The sequence below is a fragment of the Phyllobates terribilis genome, unplaced genomic scaffold, assembly GCF_046119375.1.
Source record: "Phyllobates terribilis strain yellow unplaced genomic scaffold, ASM4611937v1 Scaffold_353__1_contigs__length_1967111, whole genome shotgun sequence".
Lineage (NCBI taxonomy): Eukaryota > Metazoa > Chordata > Amphibia > Anura > Dendrobatidae > Phyllobates > Phyllobates terribilis.
Genome location: NW_027363113.1, coordinates 411396 through 433520, shown reverse-complemented (window position 1 = coordinate 433520; position 22125 = coordinate 411396). Strand labels below are relative to the sequence as shown.

The 22125-nt window shown below is 48.7% G+C and overlaps 1 protein-coding gene across 1 annotated transcript in view; it reads left to right on the top strand.

The window, feature by feature from the left end:
• LOC141222263 (protein kinase C theta type-like) overlaps positions 1 to 21842 on the top strand; it is a 101619-nt gene extending 79777 nt beyond the window's left edge. The window contains exons 2-4 of the mRNA XM_073666653.1: positions 13037 to 13116; positions 20305 to 20435; positions 21730 to 21842. Of these exons, the coding sequence (XP_073522754.1) occupies positions 13037 to 13116; positions 20305 to 20365 (141 nt within the window). The 3' untranslated portion in view covers positions 20366 to 20435; positions 21730 to 21842. The remainder of the gene's footprint in view (positions 1 to 13036; positions 13117 to 20304; positions 20436 to 21729) is intronic.
• The last annotated feature ends 283 nt before the right edge of the window (positions 21843 to 22125 follow it).

The following is a 22125-nucleotide window of genomic DNA, read 5'->3' as shown; positions in this document are numbered from 1 at the left end:
GGGGGGCCCAATTAGAACTTCTGCTATGGGGCCCCATGATTCCTATGTACGCCCCTGATTGTACCAAATCCTCAGCTGTGCTGGTACTAAGGATATGGACACTCAGACATTTTGGGCTAAATATATACATACAAATATTTTTTCAATAACGTTTCATAAACAATTTGGCTTTTTTATTTCCTTTGCATTGCTAGTTGCAGAATGAGCTCACTGAGAATTTATCAGTGAGCTCATTCTGACCTTCTCTGTGCTGATTATGTTCACAGACCAGCATGAAAGTTGGGCTGATCTCTGATGCAGTCATAAATCATCGCAGAAATCAAGTTAACTCATTCTGCAGCCATCAATGTGCTGCTGGGAAACAAAAAGCTGGTAAAGGCCGAACAGAGCAAATGTTACATGAAGAGAAATAGTAAAAAGTATTTTTAGAGCAATATACATGTATTTAAAGGGATTGTCCGGTGTGAAGCTGAAGGCCTGCAGTCATCTGTGTGACTCTCTGTGACTGCAGACTTGTAATCCTCACATCATGTAGACTGCGCGCTGCCAGCATTATTCTCAGCCCAGAGAGGGCAGAAGCCCCTGTATCATGTGTACAGGAATTGTGCCCCCTCTCCCCGAGGAGCAGCAGTGCCTCGTCCTCCAGATACATGAGGGTCCCATCGGGGAGATCCGCATGTACCGGCCATGATGTCATGTCCATGGATACGGCATCAATGTGCAGAGCAGAAGACCCCTGTAAGGGAGAGCTCAGACGTGGGGGGATTGATGTGGATGTGAGGAGCAGATCCCCCCATATTCACAGATTATCGCACAATACATGTGGCCTTGCACAGGAAAAACTGTGAGGAAAGAAGAAATCAGATTTCTTACAATATAGAATAATGTCCTCCTGCCCTCGCTCATGTCCAGTATTATTTATCCCCTGACCTTTTGGGTGGGGAACCCCTCCTGAGCCCCCTCCATTATATAGGAGCCATATATCTGCTCCATTACTGGCAGAAGGTAAGGAGCCAATCACACTGCACGGCTTCTACTTCCTGCTCTAAGCCCCGCCCACCTGCCTTCCCTTGAGATCTCCATGACAACCCTTGTGTGACTACAGTGACAGGCCACGCCCCCGAGGATTCTGACCAGTGCGGATGTCTCCATATTGCTGAGGACTGTGAGCGGCTGATGGGCGGAGCCAGCAGCAATGTGAGGGGCGGAGCCAGCAGCGATGTGAGGGGCGGAGCCAGCAGCGACATGAGGGGCGGAGCCAGCAGCGATGTGAGGGGCGGAGCCAGCAGCGATGTGAGGGGCGGAGCCAGCAGCGATGTGAGGGGCGGAGCCAGCAGCGACATGAGGGGCGGAGCCAGCAGCGATGTGAGTGGCAGAGCCAGCAGCGATATGAGGGGCTGAGCCAGCAGCGACATGAGGAGCGGAGCCAGCAGCGACGTGAGGGGCGGAGCCAGCAGCGATATGAGGGGTGGAGCCAGCAGCGACATGAGGGGCGGAGCCAGCATCGATATGATGGGCAGAGCCAGCAGCGATATGAAGGGCGGAGCCAGCAGCGACATGAGGGGCGGAGCCAGCAGCGATATGAGGGCGGAGCCAGCAGCGATATGAGAGGCGGAGCCAGCAGCTATATGAGGGGCGGAGCCAGCAGAGATATGATGGGCGGAGCCAGCAGTGATATGAGGGGCGGAGCCAGCAGCGACATGAGGGGCGGAGCCAGCAGCGACATGAGGGGCGGAGCCAGCAGCGATGTGAGGGGTGGAGCCAGCAGCGACATGAGGGGCGGAGCCAGCAGCGATATGAGGGGCGCTCACAGCACTGACAGGAGCAGGTGTGTGTGCAGCCAGTTCCTCTGCTGTGGGTGTTGTGTTGTGTGAGCTTCGCCGTGTATATATTATACACATATATATATATATATATACAGAGTTGAAATCAGAAGTTTCCATACACTGTATAAATAGACACATCTGCAGGTTTTTCTCAATATCTGACATGAAATCAGAATAAACCTTTCCCATTTTAGGTCAATTAGGATTACCATCATTTTTAATATTTGCCAAATGCCAGAATAATGGGAGAGAGAGAATGTTTTAGGACATTTTTATTACTTACTGCTAAGTCAAAAGTTTCCCTCTTTCCCTCTCCTCATTCATTGGGAGTGGGGCGCGGAGGATGCTGGGTGGGACGCGCGGGGTAACCCCCGCCCACAGCCCAGCATCCACCGCGGGGTCCGCGACTCGAATGTCACCCCTCATTTGACGTGACATCAGCGGAAGAAAGAGCCGGCTGCAGCCGGGAGGTCACGTGATGCCTGTGAGTGGCGCTATCGCCAGTCCCTCCTACAGGAAATCAACCCCACATGATGCTGCCACCCCCATGTTTCACAGTTGGGATGGTGTTCTTAGGCTTCCAAGCTTCTCCTTTTTCCTTACAAAAGTAACGATGGTCACTATGCCCAAAAAGTTCAATTTTAGTTTCATCAGACCACGGGACATGTCTCCAAAAATTAAGGTCTTTGTTCCTGTGTGCATTTGCAAACATTAATCTGGCTTTTTTAGCTTTCTTTTGGAGTAATGGCTTCTTCCTGGCACAGTGGCCTTTCAGCCTATATTGATACAGTACTCATTTCACTGTGGATATTGACACAATCTTATCAGCTTCCCCTATCATCTTCACAAGATCTTTTGCTTTTGTCCTTGATATGCACATATCGGACCAAAGCACGTTCATCTCTGGGACACAGAACCCGTCTCCTTCCTGAGCGGTATGATGGCTGAACATTCCCATCTTGTTTGTACTTGCATATAATTGTTTGTACAGATTAACGAGACACCTTCAGGTATCTTGAAATTGTACCCAAGGATGAGCCAGACTTGTGCAAGTCCACAATTCTCTTCCTGATATCTTGGTTGATTTCTTTAGACTTTCCCATGATGCTACACAAAGAAGCAGTGTGTTTCAGGTGTGCATTAAAATACATCCACTGGTGTGTCTCTAATTAACTGAGATGTTGCCAAAAAAGCTATCAGAAGTTTCCAAACACATGACATCATCATATGGGCAGTCCAGAATTTGTTAAAGGTATAGCAATATTAGTGTATGTAAACTTATGACTTTGCAGTAAGTAATAAAAATGCTTTAAAACATTCTCTCTCTCTCTTATTATTCTGGCATTTGGCAAATCTTAAAAATGATGGTAATCCTAATTGACCTAAAACGGGAAAGGTTTATTCTGATTTCATGTCAGATATTGAGAAAAACATGCAGATGTGTCTTTTTATTGTTATGATCTGCAACAAGTACTAAGGAAAGAAGGGAGAAAGCTGTCCCTACAGTAAGACTAAGCTGAATCCCTACGATGTAGCGGACTGCCTGTTCCTAGCGAACAGACCCGCCTTAGTCCTCGGCTAGTCTGAACGAAGACCTATAGCATAAAGGAGAGGGGTCCCTAAAAGAACTAAGGACTGGAACAAAAATGGGACATCTCCTAAACAGAGAAGTTGTTACAGAACACAAAAAGATAAACTGACAAAAAGGTACTAGAGGTCCCAGAAGGACCAAGCGAACTGACAGAGAAAGGCACAGAAGCACTTGGCTAGCAAAGCAGTCAAACAACACTGAAGTCCAACACAGCCAAAAGGGCGGAGCTGGAATATAAAGGCAGATGGTCACATGACCGCAAAACACAAGATGGAAAAACAAACAGGAGGGTTCTAACATTTATATAGTGTATGTAAATTTCTGGTTTCAACCGTGTATACAGGTGACAGGAGCAGGTGTGTGTGCAGCCAGGTCCGCTCTTTTTGTGGCGCCGCAGCGGAGCGTGTTGTGGTGTGTGAGCTCTGCCGTGTATATAGTACAGAGGAGTATATATATATGTGTATGTATATATATATATATATATACATACACACACACGGGGCATGCAGGAGTTTTTAGTTTACCAGTTTGGGTCCATGCGGAGCTGCTATAGGATTCACTGGGAACATTTTGGGGAACAAAGTTTTTATAATTTTTATTCCATTTTTCTTTTGCGTGAGATTAATAAAAAAACAATTCTGCTGATGTTTTTTTATTTTTTCCAGCATTCAATGGCAAAACCCCAGGAATGGTTCTTATATTTTTTCTTTCCAGCGTTTATCGTGCAGTATAGAGACAAAATGAACAAAAGCTACAATTTTGCCATTAATTATTACTATTTTATTCTTGATGCTGTTTTTCGTGCCGGATAAATCATGTGATCGTTGTACTGTTTGGGTTGTTGTTCTTTGCGATGTTAATCAGGTTTAGTTTTTTTGTTCTTGTTTTTTGGGGGTTTATTTTAATAAAATCAAGTTTTAATGTAAGAAAAAAAATTATATTTGAGTTTTTACTTTGTATATTTCCAAATATTTTATTGAAATGGAGTAAAGGGAAGAAGGATGAACTAGTGGGAGAGCAACTGTAAAGGACCCCTGCCAGTCCCTAAAACTAAAGGGGCCTGTGACGACACAGCATTTAATCGTAATTATCCAGATGTAAATTCCATAGGCCCAGAATGATAGACTATTGCCTGAATTATTAACTATTGAATTTATGTGTTTCTTTCTTCGGTTGGTCAACGCACATAATCTTTTGTCATGAGTCTGAATGTTGACTCATCTTGTAGGTTGAGGTGATATTTGTTAATTGATAAATGGTTATTTACCTCTTATATCAACTCTTCTGGTTTATTGTACTGTTATCTTTACAATACAGGGACGCAGGCTCTTTGAACAATGGATGTTTGCTAAATATGTTGATTACCATTTTATAAGTCCATGCAATTTGTTGACTTGCATTGTTTCGGAATTTATAGTTTATCCTTCAATGTTTGCAATGTTTGCAAGTCAACATTGGGGGATGAACTGTGGATGCTCCAGTAATGGGAATTAGTAACACCACCCCTTTCTCTTGACCTGTGGATGAAGTCATGAAGAAGGACAGTTGTGAACTACATAAAGGAGTCTTTTTACAAAACCACTGCCAGGAACACTCTATGGGACAGCTCTACAGAACACCATAAATCCATTAAGAGGGACACAGATTTGGTTTCTACAGGATGCCAGCTTAAGGGACCACAGCCCTGGCTGGAGGAATACAGATCTGCTCCATTGACTACCACAGAACCCATGGATACATCTGGGAAAACCAGGTTGGGACCCACCAGTCACCTGGTCCCATGGAGATGTTTGGAGTAGCCAGGTTGGGACACTCCGGCCACCTGGAACTCGTGAATATGCTCGGAAAAAGCCAAGTCGGGACCTTCCGATCACCTAGTTCCATGGATATGTTCGGAGAAGCCAGGTTGGAACTTTCTGGTCTCCTGGCCACGTACCTCAATGGACTGTCAGCTTTCTAAGCTTGTTGTTACCTCCTCTTTGTGGGTGCTCTTTGGTGGGGGTGCCATTGGTGGGGGTAGTCAGCCCCATAAGCCCCTCAGATTGGCAGCTGCTTTAATCCCGGCGAGTCAGCGGAAGGGTGAGACTCTGTAATTTGCACCATATTAGGTATTTGCTGGGACTGTTCGATATGTTTATTGTGTGTTTGGTGGCTCAATAAAATATTGCCTCACTGTTTTACAATCATCCTGTATTGTTGTTTATGTATCTTCTATCAGTGATGGATTATAATGAGTGTGATCTGCTCCACCATGAGGGGCCCGATCCTCCCGGGGGCCCACGTTCAAAGATCCCAGCACGGCTCAGGACGGATTCTTGTAGTGCTGATGTTTGATAAATAGGATAATAGAGCGCTCATAGAAAATAAATGTCTGACCTCTTCTTTCTGATGGGCATTTTAGAGCGAGGAGCTGCGCTCTGGACTCACCGCTGCACTCCCCATGCCATTGCGGTGGCCATCTTAATATCGATCTGTGCGGAGGAGACTGTGGGAGTCAGACGGAGGTGTCAAATGTACGGACCCTTTTAATCACAGGATGGAGGGTCACTGTGAATATTAATTCATGAACCACTGTGCATAGTGACTCGCCCCCAGGGCCGTGGGGCACTCGGCAGCCGGGCCTCTGGTTGCCGGGGGATATCACGGTGGCTGGCCCGGTCCATGGCTCAGGGCGGTCACTCAAAAGGGGGGGAATGCTTATAGGGGAATTTGTCGTGACGCCACCTGTGGATTCTGGTAAGAGGTTACCAGCGCTGCGACAGTCCACTGAGGCTGATGTTAGGGGCAGCTATGATGGGACGGCTCCCCACAGGTAGAGCAGGCCTCAGGGCAGTGTAGAGGTGTAGAAAGATGGTGGAAGCAGGAGGGAGACGGCAGGACGGTCCCAGAGGAAGTACAGGCACACACACAAGGGTAAACTTCAATACCTTTACTGGTGGTGATGCAGGAACGGTCCAGGGCTTGTGGGGGCCATGGGGGGATGCTGCAGGATTGTGGGGGCCCTAAGGGGATGCTGTGGGCTTGTGGGGCCCTGGGGGGGATTCTGCGGGCTTGTGGGTGCTCTAGGGGGGAATGCTGCGGGCTTGTGGGTGCTCTGGGGGGGATGCTGCAGGCTTGTGGGGTCTCTGGGGGGGATGCTGCAGGCTTGTGGGGGCTCTGGGGTGGGGTGCTGCAGGCTTGTGGGGGCCCCGGGGGTATGCAGCCGGCTTGTGGGGGCCCCGGGGAGGATGCAGCGGGCTTGTGGGGCCTCTGTATGGGGTCCAGCCTGCATATGGCATTACATGGGGACCAGGCAGTATTCTCTATGGTGAATTATATGGGATCCAGTATTTTGTATGGAGCATTATATGGGGCTCATAATACTGTATGGAGGACTATGTGGTGCCCATAATATTGTATGGAGGACTTAGTGGTGCCATAACACTGTATGGAGGACTATACTGTCCGGTCTGCACTGTGCGCTGTGAGGATTCACCGGTTTCTGAGCTATTGTAGAATTTACAATAGATATCACTCATGAAATGTAAGAAGTCAGTGACATTTTTGGCATTGTACTATATCTATATCTATAATTTCTCTGCTGTATCTGTGCATCATGAATGGTTGGCTGTGTTAAAGGGGCCACTGAGACTCTTTCGCCCGGGGCCCACGAAAACCTGGAGGAGGGAGCATCATGTGACACTCCCTCTCCCATCATTCCTCCTCTGCGTCTGACGCAGCGGCATGATGACGCGCCACGCTGTGTCAGACAGTGGAGCTGGCAGCTGCTGAGGTGATCAGCTGCAGAGACTGAAGCAGCGGGGAACGAGGAGCGGTAAGTATGTATTTATTTTTTAAATCAGTGTGTACTGATAATACTGGAGGACTGGGGCTGCATTTTACCCTACGGGGGGGCTGCATTTTACCCTACGGGTGGGGGGTGGGGCTGCATTTTACCCTATGGGGGACTGCATTATACTGCGTACAGGACCATGGAGGAGTGCATTATACTGAGTGGAGGACCATGGGGGAGTGCATTGTACTGTGTGGAGGACCATGGGGGAGTGCATTGTACTGTGTGAAGGACCATGGGGGAGTGCATTGTACTGTGTGGAGGACCACGTGGGAGTGCATTATACTGCGTGGAGGACCACGAGGGAGTGCATTATACTGCGTGGAGGACCACGAGGGAGTGCATTATACTGCGTGGAGAACCATGGCGAGAGTCTTATACTGTGTGGAGGACCATGGCCAATGCATTATACTCTATGGAGTGTGGAGAGGTGTGGGGCAGTTGGGGGATCATACTTTACCCTGGGAGTTGAGGTCGGGTACAGTAGGATCATTATACTGCGCATATGGAGGAATTCACCATGGGGGTATCATAGCATGTTTGGGGGGCACTTTTGTTGGCACCACACTTTATGGGCAATGAAAAAGGGATGTAGGACTTCAGCAGGAGGAAAATTACTATGTAAAGGTTGGAAGGTTGTGAGATCTGCTCTTCTGTGACTCCGACAATTATTTACATTTTTAAAAAAAAATTTTCGGGGGGGGGCCCAATTAGAACTTCTGCTATGGGGCCCCATGATTCCTATGTACGCCCCTGATTGTACCAAATCCTCAGCTGTGCTGGTACTAAGGATATGGACACTCAGACATTTTGGGCTAAATATATACATACAAATATTTTTTCAATAACGTTTCATAAACAATTTGGCTTTTTTATTTCCTTTGCATTGCTAGTTGCAGATTGAGCTCACTGAGAATTTATCAGTGAGCTCATTCTGACCTTCTCTGTGCTGATTATGTTCACAGACCAGCATGAAAGTTGGGCTGATCTCTGATTCAGTCATAAATCATCGCAGAAATAAAAGAGCTGGAAACTCCACATCATAAGGAGCTCACTGACTGAATCTCAAGTTAACTCATTCTGCAGCCATCAATGTGCTGCTGGGAAACAAAAAGCTGGTAAAGGCCGAACAGAGCAAATGTTACATGAAGAGAAATAGTAAAAAGTCTTTTTAGAGCAATATACATGTATTTAAAGGGATTGTCCGGTGTGAAGCTGAAGGCCTGCAGTCACCTGTGTGACTCTCTGTGACTGCAGACTTGTAATCCTCACATCATGTAGACTGCGCGCTGCCAGCATTATTCTCAGCCCAGAGATGGCAGAAGCCCCTGTATCATGTGTACAGGAATTGTGCCCCCTCTCCCCGAGGAGCAGCAGTGCCTCGTCCTCCAGATACATGAGGGTCCCATCGGGGAGATCCGCATGTACCGGCCATGATGTCATCTCCATGGATACGGCATCAATGTGCAGAGCAGAAGACCCCTGTAAGGGAGAGCTCAGACGTGGGGGGATTGATGTGGATGTGAGGAGCAGATCCCCCCCATATTCACAGATTATCGCACAATACATGTGGCCTTGCACAGGAAAAACTGTGAGGAAAGAAGAAATCAGATTTCTTACAATATAGAATAATGTCCTCCTGCCCTCGCTCATGTCCAGTATTATTTATCCCCTGACCTTTAGGGTGGGGAACCCCTCCTGAGCCCCCTCCATTATATAGGAGCCATATATCTGCTCCATTACTGGCAGAAGGTAAGGAGCCAATCACACTGCACGGCGTCTACTTCCTGCTCTAAGCCCCGCCCACCTGCCTTCCCTTGAGATCTCCATGACAACCCTTGTGTGACTACAGTGACAGGCCACGCCCCCGAGGATTCTGATCAGTGCGGATGTCTCCATATTGCTGAGGACTGTGAGCGGCTGATGGGCGGAGCCAGCAGCAATGTGAGGGGCGGAGCCAGCAGCGATATGAGGGGCGGAGCGCCAGCAGCGACATGAGGGGCGGAGCCAGCAGCGACATGAGGGGCGGAGCCAGCAGCGATATGAGGGGCGGAGCCAACAGCGACATGAGGGGCGGAGCCAGCAGCGATATGAGGGGTGGAGCCAACAGCGACACGAGGGGCGGAGCCAGCAGCGATGTGAGGGGTGGAGCCAGCAGCGACATGAGGGGCGGAGCCAGCAGCGATATGAGGGGCGCTCACAGCACTGACAGGAGCAGGTGTGTGTGCAGCCCGTTCCTCTGCTGTGGGTGTTGTGGTGTGTGAGCTTCGCCGTGTATATAATATATACACATATACATATATATATATACAGTTGAAATCAGAAGTTTCCATACACTGTATAAATAGACACATCTGCATGTTTTTCTCAATATCTGACATGAAATCAGAATAAACCTTTCCCATTTTAGGTCAATTAGGATTACCATAATTTTTAATATTTGCCAAATGCCAGAATAATGAGCGTCTCTTGTAAGGGGCATTAAAAGCGTCTTGCTATACCACTCTGACCTCCGCGTCTCTTCTGAGGGCCATTAAAAGAGTCTTGTTATACCACTCTGACCTCCACATCTCTTGTAAGGGGCATTAAAACCATCTTGTTATACCACTCTGACCTCCACGTCTCTTCTGAGGGGCATTAAAACCATCTTATTATACCTCTCTGACCTCCACGTCTCTTGTAAGGGGCATTAAAACCGTCTTGTTATACCACTCTGACCTCCACGTCTCTTCTGAGGGGCATTAAAAGCGTCTTGTTATACCACTCTGACCTCCAGTTGTCTTGTAAGGGGCATTAAAAGCGTCTTGTTATACCACTCTGACCTCCACGTGTCTTGTAAGGGGCATTAAAAGCGTCTTGTTATACCACTCTGTCATCCACGTCTCTTCTGAGGGGCATTAAAAGCGTCTTGTTAAGCTACTGGGACCTCCACGACTCTTCGAACGGGCATTGCATTTCCTCATAATTTTTGGAAGCTTTTGCTTGGAAGGCATAAGCAAATACTATGGGAGACCCACTCCCCAATAATGGGAATAATGTTTTTAAGATGCTGTCATGTATGGCTCTTGTAAGGGGCATTAAAACCATCTTGTTAAGCTACTGTGACCTCCACGTCTCTTCAAAGGGGCATTAAAAGCGTCTTCTTAAGCCACTCTGAACTCCACAGCTCTTCCAAGGGGCATTGAAATGTTGTTTTTAATTACCTTACCTCTAATCTCCACGACTCTTCCAACGGGCATTGCATTTCCTCCTAATTTTAGTCAGCTTTTGCTTTTCAATGCAAAGGTGAAAACTAAGGGAAACACACTCCCCAATAATGGGTAGAAGGTTTTTAGTACGCTGTAATCCACGTCTGTTTCAAGGGGCATTGCAGTTCCTCATAATTTTTGGAAAGCCTTCCATTCACTGCTTAGGCCAACAGTGTACAGGAGACCCAGTTGCTATAAATGGAAAAACGGTTTAGTTAAGGCCCTCTGATCTCCATGTCATTTCCAAGGGGCATTGCAGTTCCTCATAATTTTGGAAAGCCTTCCATTCACTGCTTAGGCCAACAGTGCACAGGAGACCCAGTTGCTATAAATGGAAAAAAAGGTTTAGTTAAGGCCCTCTGACCTCCATGTCATTTCCAAGGGGCATTGGAGTGCCTCAAAAGTTTTGGTAGGCATTGCACTCACTGTATGCCCTATAACTGTGTAGCCGAACCGCTCTTTTTATTACAGAAACATATCCTACAAGACATATGTGGTTGACTGGCCTGATATTGATGTGAATGGTCCCTGTTCCTCCTGCTCTTTCTCCTTTGCCACTACCTCATCCATCATTTATCACTTGAAGCTTTGTTTTAACGAGAGTCATAGAACTTGGATAGTAGCAGGAAAACATCCAGCAATCCTCAGAGGAGGTAGGATATGCACCAAAACGCTGACCACCTCAGGCCTAGCCGCTACTACATACATGCGCTTGCATTCCTTGAAAACAAAGCAGATGCTAACTTCTATCATCCTCATCATGCTCCTCACCTTGGCACTCTCAACTCCCCTGATAGAGAAGCCGGGGCCCACCGGAGAAGTCGGGTTCTCTGGTGGGCTCGTCCAATGCTGCCCTAAAGCAGGCCAGTCTAAGAAAAGTGTGTGGGGATGTTCCGCGGTGAAATCGGGGCGGCTGGGGACCGTTTATGGACACCTGGCCGCGGGGCGGCTGGGGACCGAGTGTGGACACCCGGCCGCCCCCTGGCGACTGGGGACCGTGCGTGGACACCCAGCCGCCGGGCGGCTGGGGACTGAGTATGGATACCTCGCTGCCGCAGCAGCCATGAGATAGTGGCCAGCTTCGGCCTCCACATGCCTAAAAGGCCCAATTTCAAGTGCACGCAAGCTAGCAGTATGGTATTGCAGCCTGGGGGTGGGTTGGTGGCAGGTTGCACACTTATGCTTGCATTCCAACAAAACAATGCAGATGCTAACTTCTATCATCATCATGCTCCTCACCTTGGCATTCTCACCTCCCCTGATGGAGTCGGGTTCTCTAGTGGGCTCGTCCAATGCTGCCCTAAAGCAGGCCAGTCTAAGAAAAGTGTGTGGGGATGTTCCGCGGAGAAATCGGGGTGGCTGGGGACTGTCTATGGACACCCCGCTGCCCCCAGGCGGCTGGGGACCAGGTGTGGACACCCAGCCGCGGGGCGGCTGGGGACCGAGTGTGGACACCCGGCCGCCGGGCGGCTGGGGACTGAGTATGGATACCTCGCTGCCGAAGCAGCCATGAGGTAGTGGCCAGCTTCGGCCTCCTCAAAACTAAAAGGCCCCATTTCAAGTGCAAGCTAGCAGTATGGTATTGCAGCCTGGGGGTGGGTGGTTGGCTGCATATTTGCGCTTGCATTGCAAGGAATGGGGGAGGTACAATTGAACACTGCCCTGGGACAAGGACTTGCACGGGGATAGTTGCAAGTCTGCATCTTCTGATGCGGCAAGGATCACATCTGATGGGCACACTTAGGCAGTGACCTGGGAGTCAGAGATGCTTCCCCATGCTGTTCCCATGTCTTTTCAGCACTGTATGCATGTGTCACACAGCACATGGCCAGATAAGGTTGTAAAATGTTTAAATGACATTTCCCAGTGAATGCATTTGTCACAGTTGAAAGCAATACAAAAGTGCAAAAACGCATAAAAAATGCTACTTGTGAACGTAGCCCAAGGTGTGGAGGAGTATTTTTGTTTTTGGTTATTTATTTTACCTTATACACAAGTCTTTACCCTGGAAAGGATGTTCCTTAACATATTTCACAGGAAAAAAGTTTCACTTTCGTTTTTGAACGTTTTCTTATGAGCCTGTAAAAGTGGCTTAATACCTCTGAACACATAGTTGACAACAGTGACCTGGGGGTCATAAATGCTTCCTGGGGCGATCCCCATGCTGTCCCCATGTCATCTGAGCACTGTCACTATCATTTTGGGCACTTTTTAGGCTTTCTACAGACTGCCAGGGGTGCCGCCGCAAAAATGCTCGGGTCTCCCATAGACTAACATGGGCTCGTTGCTCAGGTCGAGCACTCGAGTATCACGGCGAGCTCGGGCCGAGCTTCGAGCACCCGAGCATTTTAGTGCTCGCTCAACACTATTTATAATGGGAGCACAAGCTAGTGACTGATTTATATTCTCAGTGGAGCAGACTTCATTGCGGTGAATGATATACTCATGGGCACAGTGTGGCACATATTTGCATTTGGTGGCACAGTGGGCGGCATTATTTATTTAAGTCGCTTATATTTGTAACATTTTTGTTTTTCAGGAGTGCGGAGCAGCCGAAACCTGGACAGCAAACTGCAAAGACGAATCATGGCGGGAAGTCGTCACGAAAGACTGGACTAGGTAAAGAAGAGAAGAAAGAGAGCGACTGCAGTGTATAAACTGGAGGGTTAGGTGGGGCCCATTATATTATAATAAATCTATGTGGGGCCCATTATATTATAACAAATCTATGTGGGGTCCATAATATTAAAGGGACGGATATGTGGGGCCCATTATATAATAATAAAATCTATGTGGTGCCCATTATATTAAAGGGAAAGCTATGTGGGGCCCAATATATTAAAGATAAAGCTATATGGGGCCAATTATATTAAAGGGAAAGCTATGTGGGGCCAATTATATTAAGGGGAAAGCTATGAGGGGCCCAATATATTAAAGATAAAGCTATGTGGGGCCCATTATATTAAAGGGAAAGCTATGTGGGGCCCATTATATTAAAGGGAAAGCTATGTGGGGCCCATTATATTAAAGAGAAAGCTATGTGGGGCCCATTATATTAAAGAGAAAGCTATGTGGGGCCCATTATATTAAAGGGAAAGCTATGTGGGGCCCATTATATTAAAGAGAAAGCTATGTGGGGCCCATTATATTAAAGAGAAAGCTATGTGGGGCCCATTATATTAAAGAGAAAGCTATGTGGGGCCCATTATATTAAAGAGAAAGCTATGTGGGGCCCATTATATTAAAGAGAAAGCTATGTGGGGCCCATTATATTAAAGAGAAAGCTATGTGGGGCCCATTATATTAAAGAGAAAGCTATGTGGGGCCCATTATATTAAAGAGAAAGCTATGTGGGGCCCATTATATTAAAGAGAAAGCTATGTGGGGCCCATTATATTAAAGAGAAAGCTATGTGGGGCCCATTATATTAAAGGGAAAGCTATGTGGGGCCCATTATATTAAAGGGATAGCTATGTGGGGCCCATTATATTAAAGAGAAAGCTATGTGGGGCCCATTATATTAAAGGGAAAGCTATGTGGGGCCCATTATATTAAAAGGAAAGCTATGTGGGGCCCATTATATAATAATAAAATCTATGTGGTGCCCATTATATTAAAGGGAAAGCTATGTGGGGCCCATTATATTAAAGAGAAAGCTATGTGGGGCCCATTATATTAAAGGGAAAGCTATGTGGGGCCCATTATATTAAAGAGAAAGCTATGTGGGGCCAATTATATTAAAGGGAAAGCTATGTGGGGCCCATTATATTAAAGAGAAAGCTATGTGGGCCCATTATATTAAAGGGAAAGCTATGTGGGGCCCATTATATTAAAGAGAAAGCTATGTGGGGCCTATTATATTAAAGGGAAAGCTATGTGGGGCCCATTATATTAAAGGGAAAGCTATGTGGGGCCCGTTATCTTAAAGGGACATCTACGTAGGGCCCATTATATTAAATGGATGGCTATGTGGGGCCCATTATATTAAAGAGAGAGCTACGTATGGCCCATTATAATAAATGTATGACTATATGGGGCCCATTATATTAAATGGATGACTGTGTGTTCCATTATATTTAATGGAAGGCTATGCGGGGCCCATTTAATTATGATAAATTCTATGTGGGGCACATGATATTAAATGGAAGGCTATGTGGAGCCCATTATATTTAATAGAGGGCTATGTGTGGACCAATACATTAAAAAGAAAGCTATATTGGGGCCCACTATGTTATCTGGAAGGTTTTGTGGGTCCCTCTGTATTAAATTGAGGGTTATGTGAGGCCTATTAAATTAAATGGAAAGCGTTGCGGAGCCCATAATATTATATGGAGGGCTATGTGAGGCACATTTATCAAATAAAGGGCTATGTAGCGCCAATTATATTAAATGGAAGCCTATGTTTTGTCCATTATATTAAATAGAGATGTATCTTGCCTCCATTATAATAAATGGAAGGCAATGTGGGGACCATTATATTAAATGGAGGGTTATGTGGGGCCCATTATATTAAATGGAAGCCTATATGGAGCCCAGTAAATTAAATGTAAAGCTATGTGGGGCCCAATATTTTAAATGGAAGGTTAAGTGGGGCCAATTGTATTAAATAGAGGGCTATGTGGTGCCCAATATAAAACATGGAAGGCTTTTTGGTGCCCATTATATTAAATAGAGGGATATTTTGGCCCCATTTTATTAAATGGAAGGCTATGTCAGGTCCAATATATTAAATGGAGTCCAGTGCGGCCTATTATATTAAATTGAAGGTTATATGGGGTTCAATAAATTAAATGAAAAGCTATGTGGAGCCCAATAAATTAAATTATAGTACATGGAAGGCAATGTGCGGCTCATTATACTATATAGAGGGCTATGTGGGGGCCATTATACTTTATAGAATTCTATGTGGGGGTCCATTATAATTTTGCCAATGGCAAATTGTGTGCTCCGGTGGCACTCCAAAGGTAAAGGGTGTGCTCCGGTGGCACTCCAACGTCATAGGGTGTGCTCTGGTGGCACACCAATGGCAAAAAGGCCAAAGAGTAGACCCTGGTGGCAGACTGAGCAGCCCTAGAATGCGCCCCAGTGGTAAGCAATAGGGGCCAAAGAATGCACCCTGGTGGCAGGCTAAAAAGCCCTAGAGTGCGCCCCAGTGGTAAGCAATAAGGCCAAAAAGTGCACTCCGGTAGCAGGCTAAAAAAGCCTAAGAGTGCCCCGGTGGTAAGCAAAATGGTCAGAGTGTACCCCGGTCGCAGTTAAAAAGCCCAAGATGGGTGCCCCGGTGGTAAGCTAAAAGGCCAAAGAGTGCACCCCGGTGGAAGCTAAAAAGCTCAAGATGGGTGCCCCAGTGGTAAGCAAAAAAGGTCACATATTGGGCCCCTCTGGTAGGCCTACGGGAAATAGAGTTCTCCGATGGCACGCCAACGGTAAAGGGTGTGCCCGATGGTACTCCAATGGTAAAGGGTGTGCTTCAGTGGCATGCCAGTGGCAAAAAGTGTACTCCGGTGGCATGCTAATGGTGAAAGGTGTGCTCTGTTGGCACCCCAACTGTAAAGAGTGTGTTCCAGTGGCACCCCAGCAGCCAATGGTGTACTTCGGTGGCAGACCATCGGGAAATGGTGTGATATGTAAGGCTCATGATAACAAAAGGGAGGGCTATGTGGGACCCATTATTTTATATGGAAAGCAAGGTGGGGCCCATTATATTAATTAGGGGCTTATGTGGGGCTCTTTATATTAAATAAAAACATGTGTGGGCCCCATTAAATTAAATGGAAGGCTATGAGGACACCATTAAATTAAATGGAAGGCTATGTGGACCCCATTAAATTAAATGGAAGGCTATGTGGGGCCCATTATATTAAATGGAAGCCTATATGGGGCCCAATAAATTAAATGAAAAGCTACAGTATGTACAGCAATAATAAAAATGGTAATAATACAGGGTGGGCTATTTATATGGATACACCTAAATTAAATGGGAATGGTTGGTGATGTCAACTTCCTGTTTATGACACATTAGTATATGGGAGGGGGAAACTTTTCCAGATGGGTGGTGACTATGGCGGCCATTTTGAAGTCGGCCATTTTGGATCTAACTTTATTTTTTTCAATGGGAAGAGGGTCATGTGACACATCAAACTCATTGAGAATTTCATAAGAAAATACAATGGCGTGCTTGGTTTTAACATAACTTTATTCTTTCATGAATTTTTTACAAGTTTATGACCACTTATAAAATGTGTTCAAAGTACTGCCCATTGTGTTGGATTGTCAATGCAACCCTCTTCTCCCACTCTTGACACACTGATAGCAACACCGCAGAAGAAATGCTAGCACAGGCTTTCAGTATCCGTTGTTTCAGATGCTGAAAGGTTATATGGGGCCTATTAAAATAAATGGAAGACTATGCAGGACCTCTTGTAATAAGTAGAAGGCAATTTGTGACCCATTATATTAAAGTAGATGGTGGCCCGATTCTAACTCATCGGTTATTCTAGAATATGTATGCGGCCGGCCGCGACCAATCAGCGAACCGTGTTAGTGAGGACCGGAGAGCATGTTTAAATTTGGCGCCAAAACCGGTGATTGGTCACGGACGGCGGCCGCGACCAATCAGCGAATCGTATTAGTGAGAACCGGGGAGCGGGTACTTCCACTGTGAGCAGCCGGGAGATGACCGGCTGCTCGCAGCAGAAGTATCCCAACCGGCGGCGCCGCTCCCCGGTCCTCCCTTCACACTTGCCGTCGGGAGATAAGCGGCCCTAGCCACTGATCTAGCGACGGTAGCCGCATGGAGGTCAGCGGCGCCGCCGGTCGGGGTACTTCTGCTGCGAGCAGCTGGGAGATGACCGGCTGCATCGCCACTGACCTCTGTGCAGAGCGGTGTTTAAATTTGGAGCCAATATCGCTGATTGGTCGCGGCCGCCGAATCGTATTAGTGAGGACAGGGGAGCGGCGCTGCCTGTGCGGGTACTTCCGCTGCGAGCAGCCGGGAGATGACCGGCTGCTCGCAGCAGAAGTATCCCGACCGGTGGCGCCGCTCCCCGATCCTCCCTTCACACTTGCCGTCGGAAGATCAGCAGCCCTAACCGCTGATTTCCCGATGGTAGCCGCATGGAGGTCAGCGGCGCCGCCGGTCGGGGTACTTCTGCTGCGAGCCGGAAGTTGACCGCTAGCGCCGGTCATCTCCCGGCTTCATCGCCGCTGACCTCCGTGCGGCAGATGAGCCGCTAATGGCCGCCATCTTTTTCTGAAATCCCACGTCGCTGATTGACCACGGTCGGACCAATCAGCGACGCAGGACTTCCTGGACAGAAGGACAGACAGACAGACATGATAAGACGATTATATATATTAAATGTAAGGTTATGTGGGGCCCAATATATTCAATGAAAAACTATATGGGCCCATTATATAAAAGAAAAAGCTAAGTGTGGCCCATTTTATTAAATGGATGATGGTGTGCTCCGGTGGCAAGCCAGCGGGAAAGTGGTGTGCTCCGGTGGCAAGCCAACGGGAAAGTGGCGTGCTTCGGTGGCAAGCCAACGGGAAAGTGGCGTGCTCCGGTGGCAAGCCAACGGGAAAGTGGCGTGCTTCGGTGGCAAGCCAACGGGAAAGTGGCGTGCTCCGGTGGCAAGCCAACGGGAAAGTGGCGTGCTCCGGTGGAAAGCCAACGGGAAAGTGGCGTGCTCCGGTGGCAAGCCAACGGGGAAGTGGCGTGCTCCGGTGGCAAGCCAACGGGAAAGTGGCGTGCTCCTGTGGCAAGCCAACGGGAAAGTGGCGTGCTCCGGTGGCAAGCCAACGGGAAAGTGGCGTGCTCCGGTGGCAAGCCAACGGGAAAGTGGCGTGCTCCAGTGGCAAGCCAACGGGACTGTGGCGTGCTCCGGTGGCAAGCCAACGGGACTGTGGCGTGCTCCGGTGGCAAGCCAACGGGACTGTGGAGTGCTCCGGTGGCAAGCCAACGGGATTGTGGCGTGCTCCGGTGGCAAGCCAACGGGACTGTGGCGTGCTCCGGTGGCAAGCCAACGGGAAAGTGGCGTGCTCCGGTGGCAAGCCAACGGGAAAGTGGCGTGCTCCGGTGGCAAGCCAACGGGAGAGTGGCGTGCTCCGGTGGCAAGCCAACGGGAAAGTGGCGTGCTCCGGTGGCAAGCCAACGGGAAAGTGGCGTGCTCCGGTGGCAAGCCAACGGGAAAGTGGCGTGCTCCGGTGGCAAGCCAACGGGAAAGTGGCGTGCTCCGGTGGCAAGCCAACGGGAAAGTGGCGTGCTCCGGTGGCAAGCCAACGGGACTGTGGCGTGCTCCGGTGGCAAGCCAACGGGACTGTGGCGTGCTCCGGTGGCAAGCCAAGGGGGAAGTGGCGTGCTCCGGTGGCAAGCCAACGGGGAAGTGGCGTGCTCCGGTGGCAAGCCAACGGGGAAGTGGCGTGCTCCGGTGGCAAGCCAACGGGAAAGTGGCGTGCTCCGGTGGCAAGCCAACGGGAAAGTGGCGTGCTCCGGTGGCAAGCCAACGGGAAAGTGGCGTGCTCCGGTGGCAAGCCAACGGGAAAGTGGCGTGCTCCGGTGGCAAGCCAACGGGAAAGTGGCGTGCTCCGGTGGCAAGCCAACGGGAAAGTGGCGTGCTCCGGTGGCAAGCCAACGGGAAAGTGGCGTGCTCCGGTGGCAAGCCAACGGGAAAGTGGCGTGCTCCGGTGGCAAGCCAACGGGGAAGTGGCGTGCTCCGGTGGCAAGCCAACGGGAAAGTGGCGTGCTCCGGTGGCAAGCCAACGGGACTGTGGCGTGCTCCGGTGGCAAGCCAACGGGAAAGTGGCGTGCTCCGGTGGCAAGCCAACGGGGAAGTGGCGTGCTCCGGTGGCAAGCCAACGGGGACGTGGCGTGCTCCGGTGGCAAGCCAACTGGGAAGTGGCGTGCTCCGGTGGCAAGCCAACTGGGAAGTGGCGTGCTCCGGTGGCAAGCCAATGGGAAAGTGGCGTGCTCCGGTGGCAAGCCAACGGGAAAGTGGCGTGCTCCGGTGGCAAGCCAACGGGAAAGTGGCGTGCTCCGGTGGCAAGCCAACGGGAAAGTGGCGTGCTGCGGTGACAAGCCAACGGGAAAGTGGCGTGCTCCGGTGGCCAGCCAACGGGAAAGTGGCGTGCTCCGGTGGCCAGCCAACGGGAAAGTGGCGTGCTCCGGTGGCCAGCCAACGGGAAAGTGGCGTGCTCCGGTGGCAAGCCAACGGGAAAGTGGCGTGCTCCGGTGGCAAGCCAACGGGAAAGAGGCGTGCTCCGGTGGCAAGCCAACGGGAAAGAGGCGTGCTCCGGTGGCAAGCCAACGGGAAAGTGGCGTGCTGCGGTGGCAAGCCAACGGGAAAGTGGCGTGCTGCGGTGGCAAGCAAACGGGAAAGTGGCGTGCTCCGGTGGCAACCAAACGGGGAAGTGGCGTGCTCCGGTGGCAAGCCAACGGGGAATTGGCGTGCTCCGGTGGCAAGCCAACGGGGAAGTGGCGTGCTCCGGTGGCAAGCCAACGGGAAAGTGGCGTGCTCCGGTGGCATGCTAATGGTAAAGGTGTGCTCCGGTGGCATGCTAACGGTAAAGGTGTGCTCCGGTCACATGCTAACGGTAAAGGTGTGCTCCGGTGGCATGCTAACGGGAATAGGTGTGCCCGGTGGCATACTAACGGGAAAAGGTGTGCTACGGTGGCATGCTAGCGGGAAATGGGGTGCTTCGGGGGCATGATAATGAGAAAAGGGGTACTCCATTGGCACCACAATGGTAAAGGGACTTGGAAATGTCACATGTGAAGTCATACTCGCATAGTGTCTGTTGTTGCAGGGATCAAAAGAGCGACCCGGTGGAACAAGATGTGGACTCTGTGCGGCAGATGGTGGTTTAAGGACAGCAAAAAAGCAAAATAAGACCAAGTAACAGCAAGAAAACAATCCAAGAATTACAGCAGCAGACAAGTAAGTGATTGTGATTCTTTTAAACGGTGATGTATGATCAGATGAAGTGGAATGCAGTAAGTTTGGAAATATGATTAACAAGTTAATAAAGTGTCTGAAATGTATGAGCGAGAAAGAGAAAAAGGTGGATTGTTACAGGGGGACAGCTGAGAGTAGGGAGTTGCAGAGAAAGTCCTTGTGACAGGTTTAGGATGTATACGGCTGTTTATTGCCTCCTCCACATACAAAGGCAGGAGATGAGACTATCAAACTATTGAACTTGGAGTTGTCAGTAATGTTGGAGGAGAAATTAATAAAGGAAGTAAAATGGGAAAGAAAATAAGGGGTTGTATGTTTGCCTGGTCAGAGGGATGTTTGCCTGGTCAGGGGGATGTTTGCCTGGTCAGGGGAATGTTTGCCTGGTCAGGGGGATGTTTGCCTGGTCAGGGGGATGTTTGTCTGGTCAGAGGGATGTTTGTCTGGTCAGAGGGATGTTTGCTTCACGTTGGGGAAGAGGGAAAGGACTGAATGATCCGGCACCTGTCCTATCCACAGGATGGTCAGCTAGTGCCGCCATAGGGAAAGAGCTGACCTAGTGTCACTATCAATCATCAGAGTCTGCAGTACAACTGATTAGGGGTCCAGCAGGGGGGCGCTGATGACACAGGTGGACCTTGGGGCGGTTTTCCGGTTGCCGACGCTGCACCTAGAGGGTTTTCTTCATGTAATTATCCTCCTCACATTGCAGACTTGTGAACTTTATAAATTTTCTTCATTTGCTTATTTTCTTCCTTCTCTCCCAAACACGTTGCTGAAGTGCTGTCTCACCCCCACTGCCCCCATCCAGAAGCTTCTTGTGGCTGCTGTTCAGTGAGATTTGTCCTCTATATACCAGCAGTCTGTGTATGGGCCTGTCTCTGTCTGATCCTCTCTGCTCTCCACCCCTGCACTCAGACATGGGAAACCCTGTACTCGGATTACTTCACATCTTGGTGAACAACAGCTGAAAGGACCCTATAAAGGAGCCTGTACCAGGCAGGTGACAGCGGTGCAGCATTGTGCTTGTGGGGGCAATCGGGCGGTGGAGTCAGAAATTGGGGAATACTTGGGTGCTCTCTGGACGGACAATATTAGTGCTGCAGTAATTTCCCACAAGTTTTTGCACAGAGCGGCCACTAATATAGAATAAAGTAAAACAATTGTGCCCTGTAAATAATGGCTGTGCTTTGCTACAAATGCTTCATGTTTGCAGGAGGTTTTTTTTTCTTTAATAAATTTTATTTAGTTTATAATTGATTTTTTCTCTTTCTGCTAGATATCAGCACATGATAGAGGCCATACGGGACTGGTATAAGAAGTTCTTGGCTGAGAAGGAAAGAAGCTTCATTCCTCCATGAGCTGCAGTTCTTTGTGTCCAGTCGGGAGCTCTATTAGTAAGTAGATTTTATCACCGGCGCAGACATTTCCGGGAAGGTTCCAATTGGCCAAATACAAGACGTTCATTAAACTCTTCATTTGAAATAAACGTCTGGTTATCATCCACAATACTTAATACCGATCACTTGTCACAAATTTGTATATTTTTTACCTGTTATAAAATGCTGCTCATCCCTTGAATCTTTTCTTTTTTTTTGTCATTTTAGACAAAACATTACATATTTCTGACAAGTCCCAGGTCTTTTCACACCACTCGTTTTGCAGGTTCTTTAAT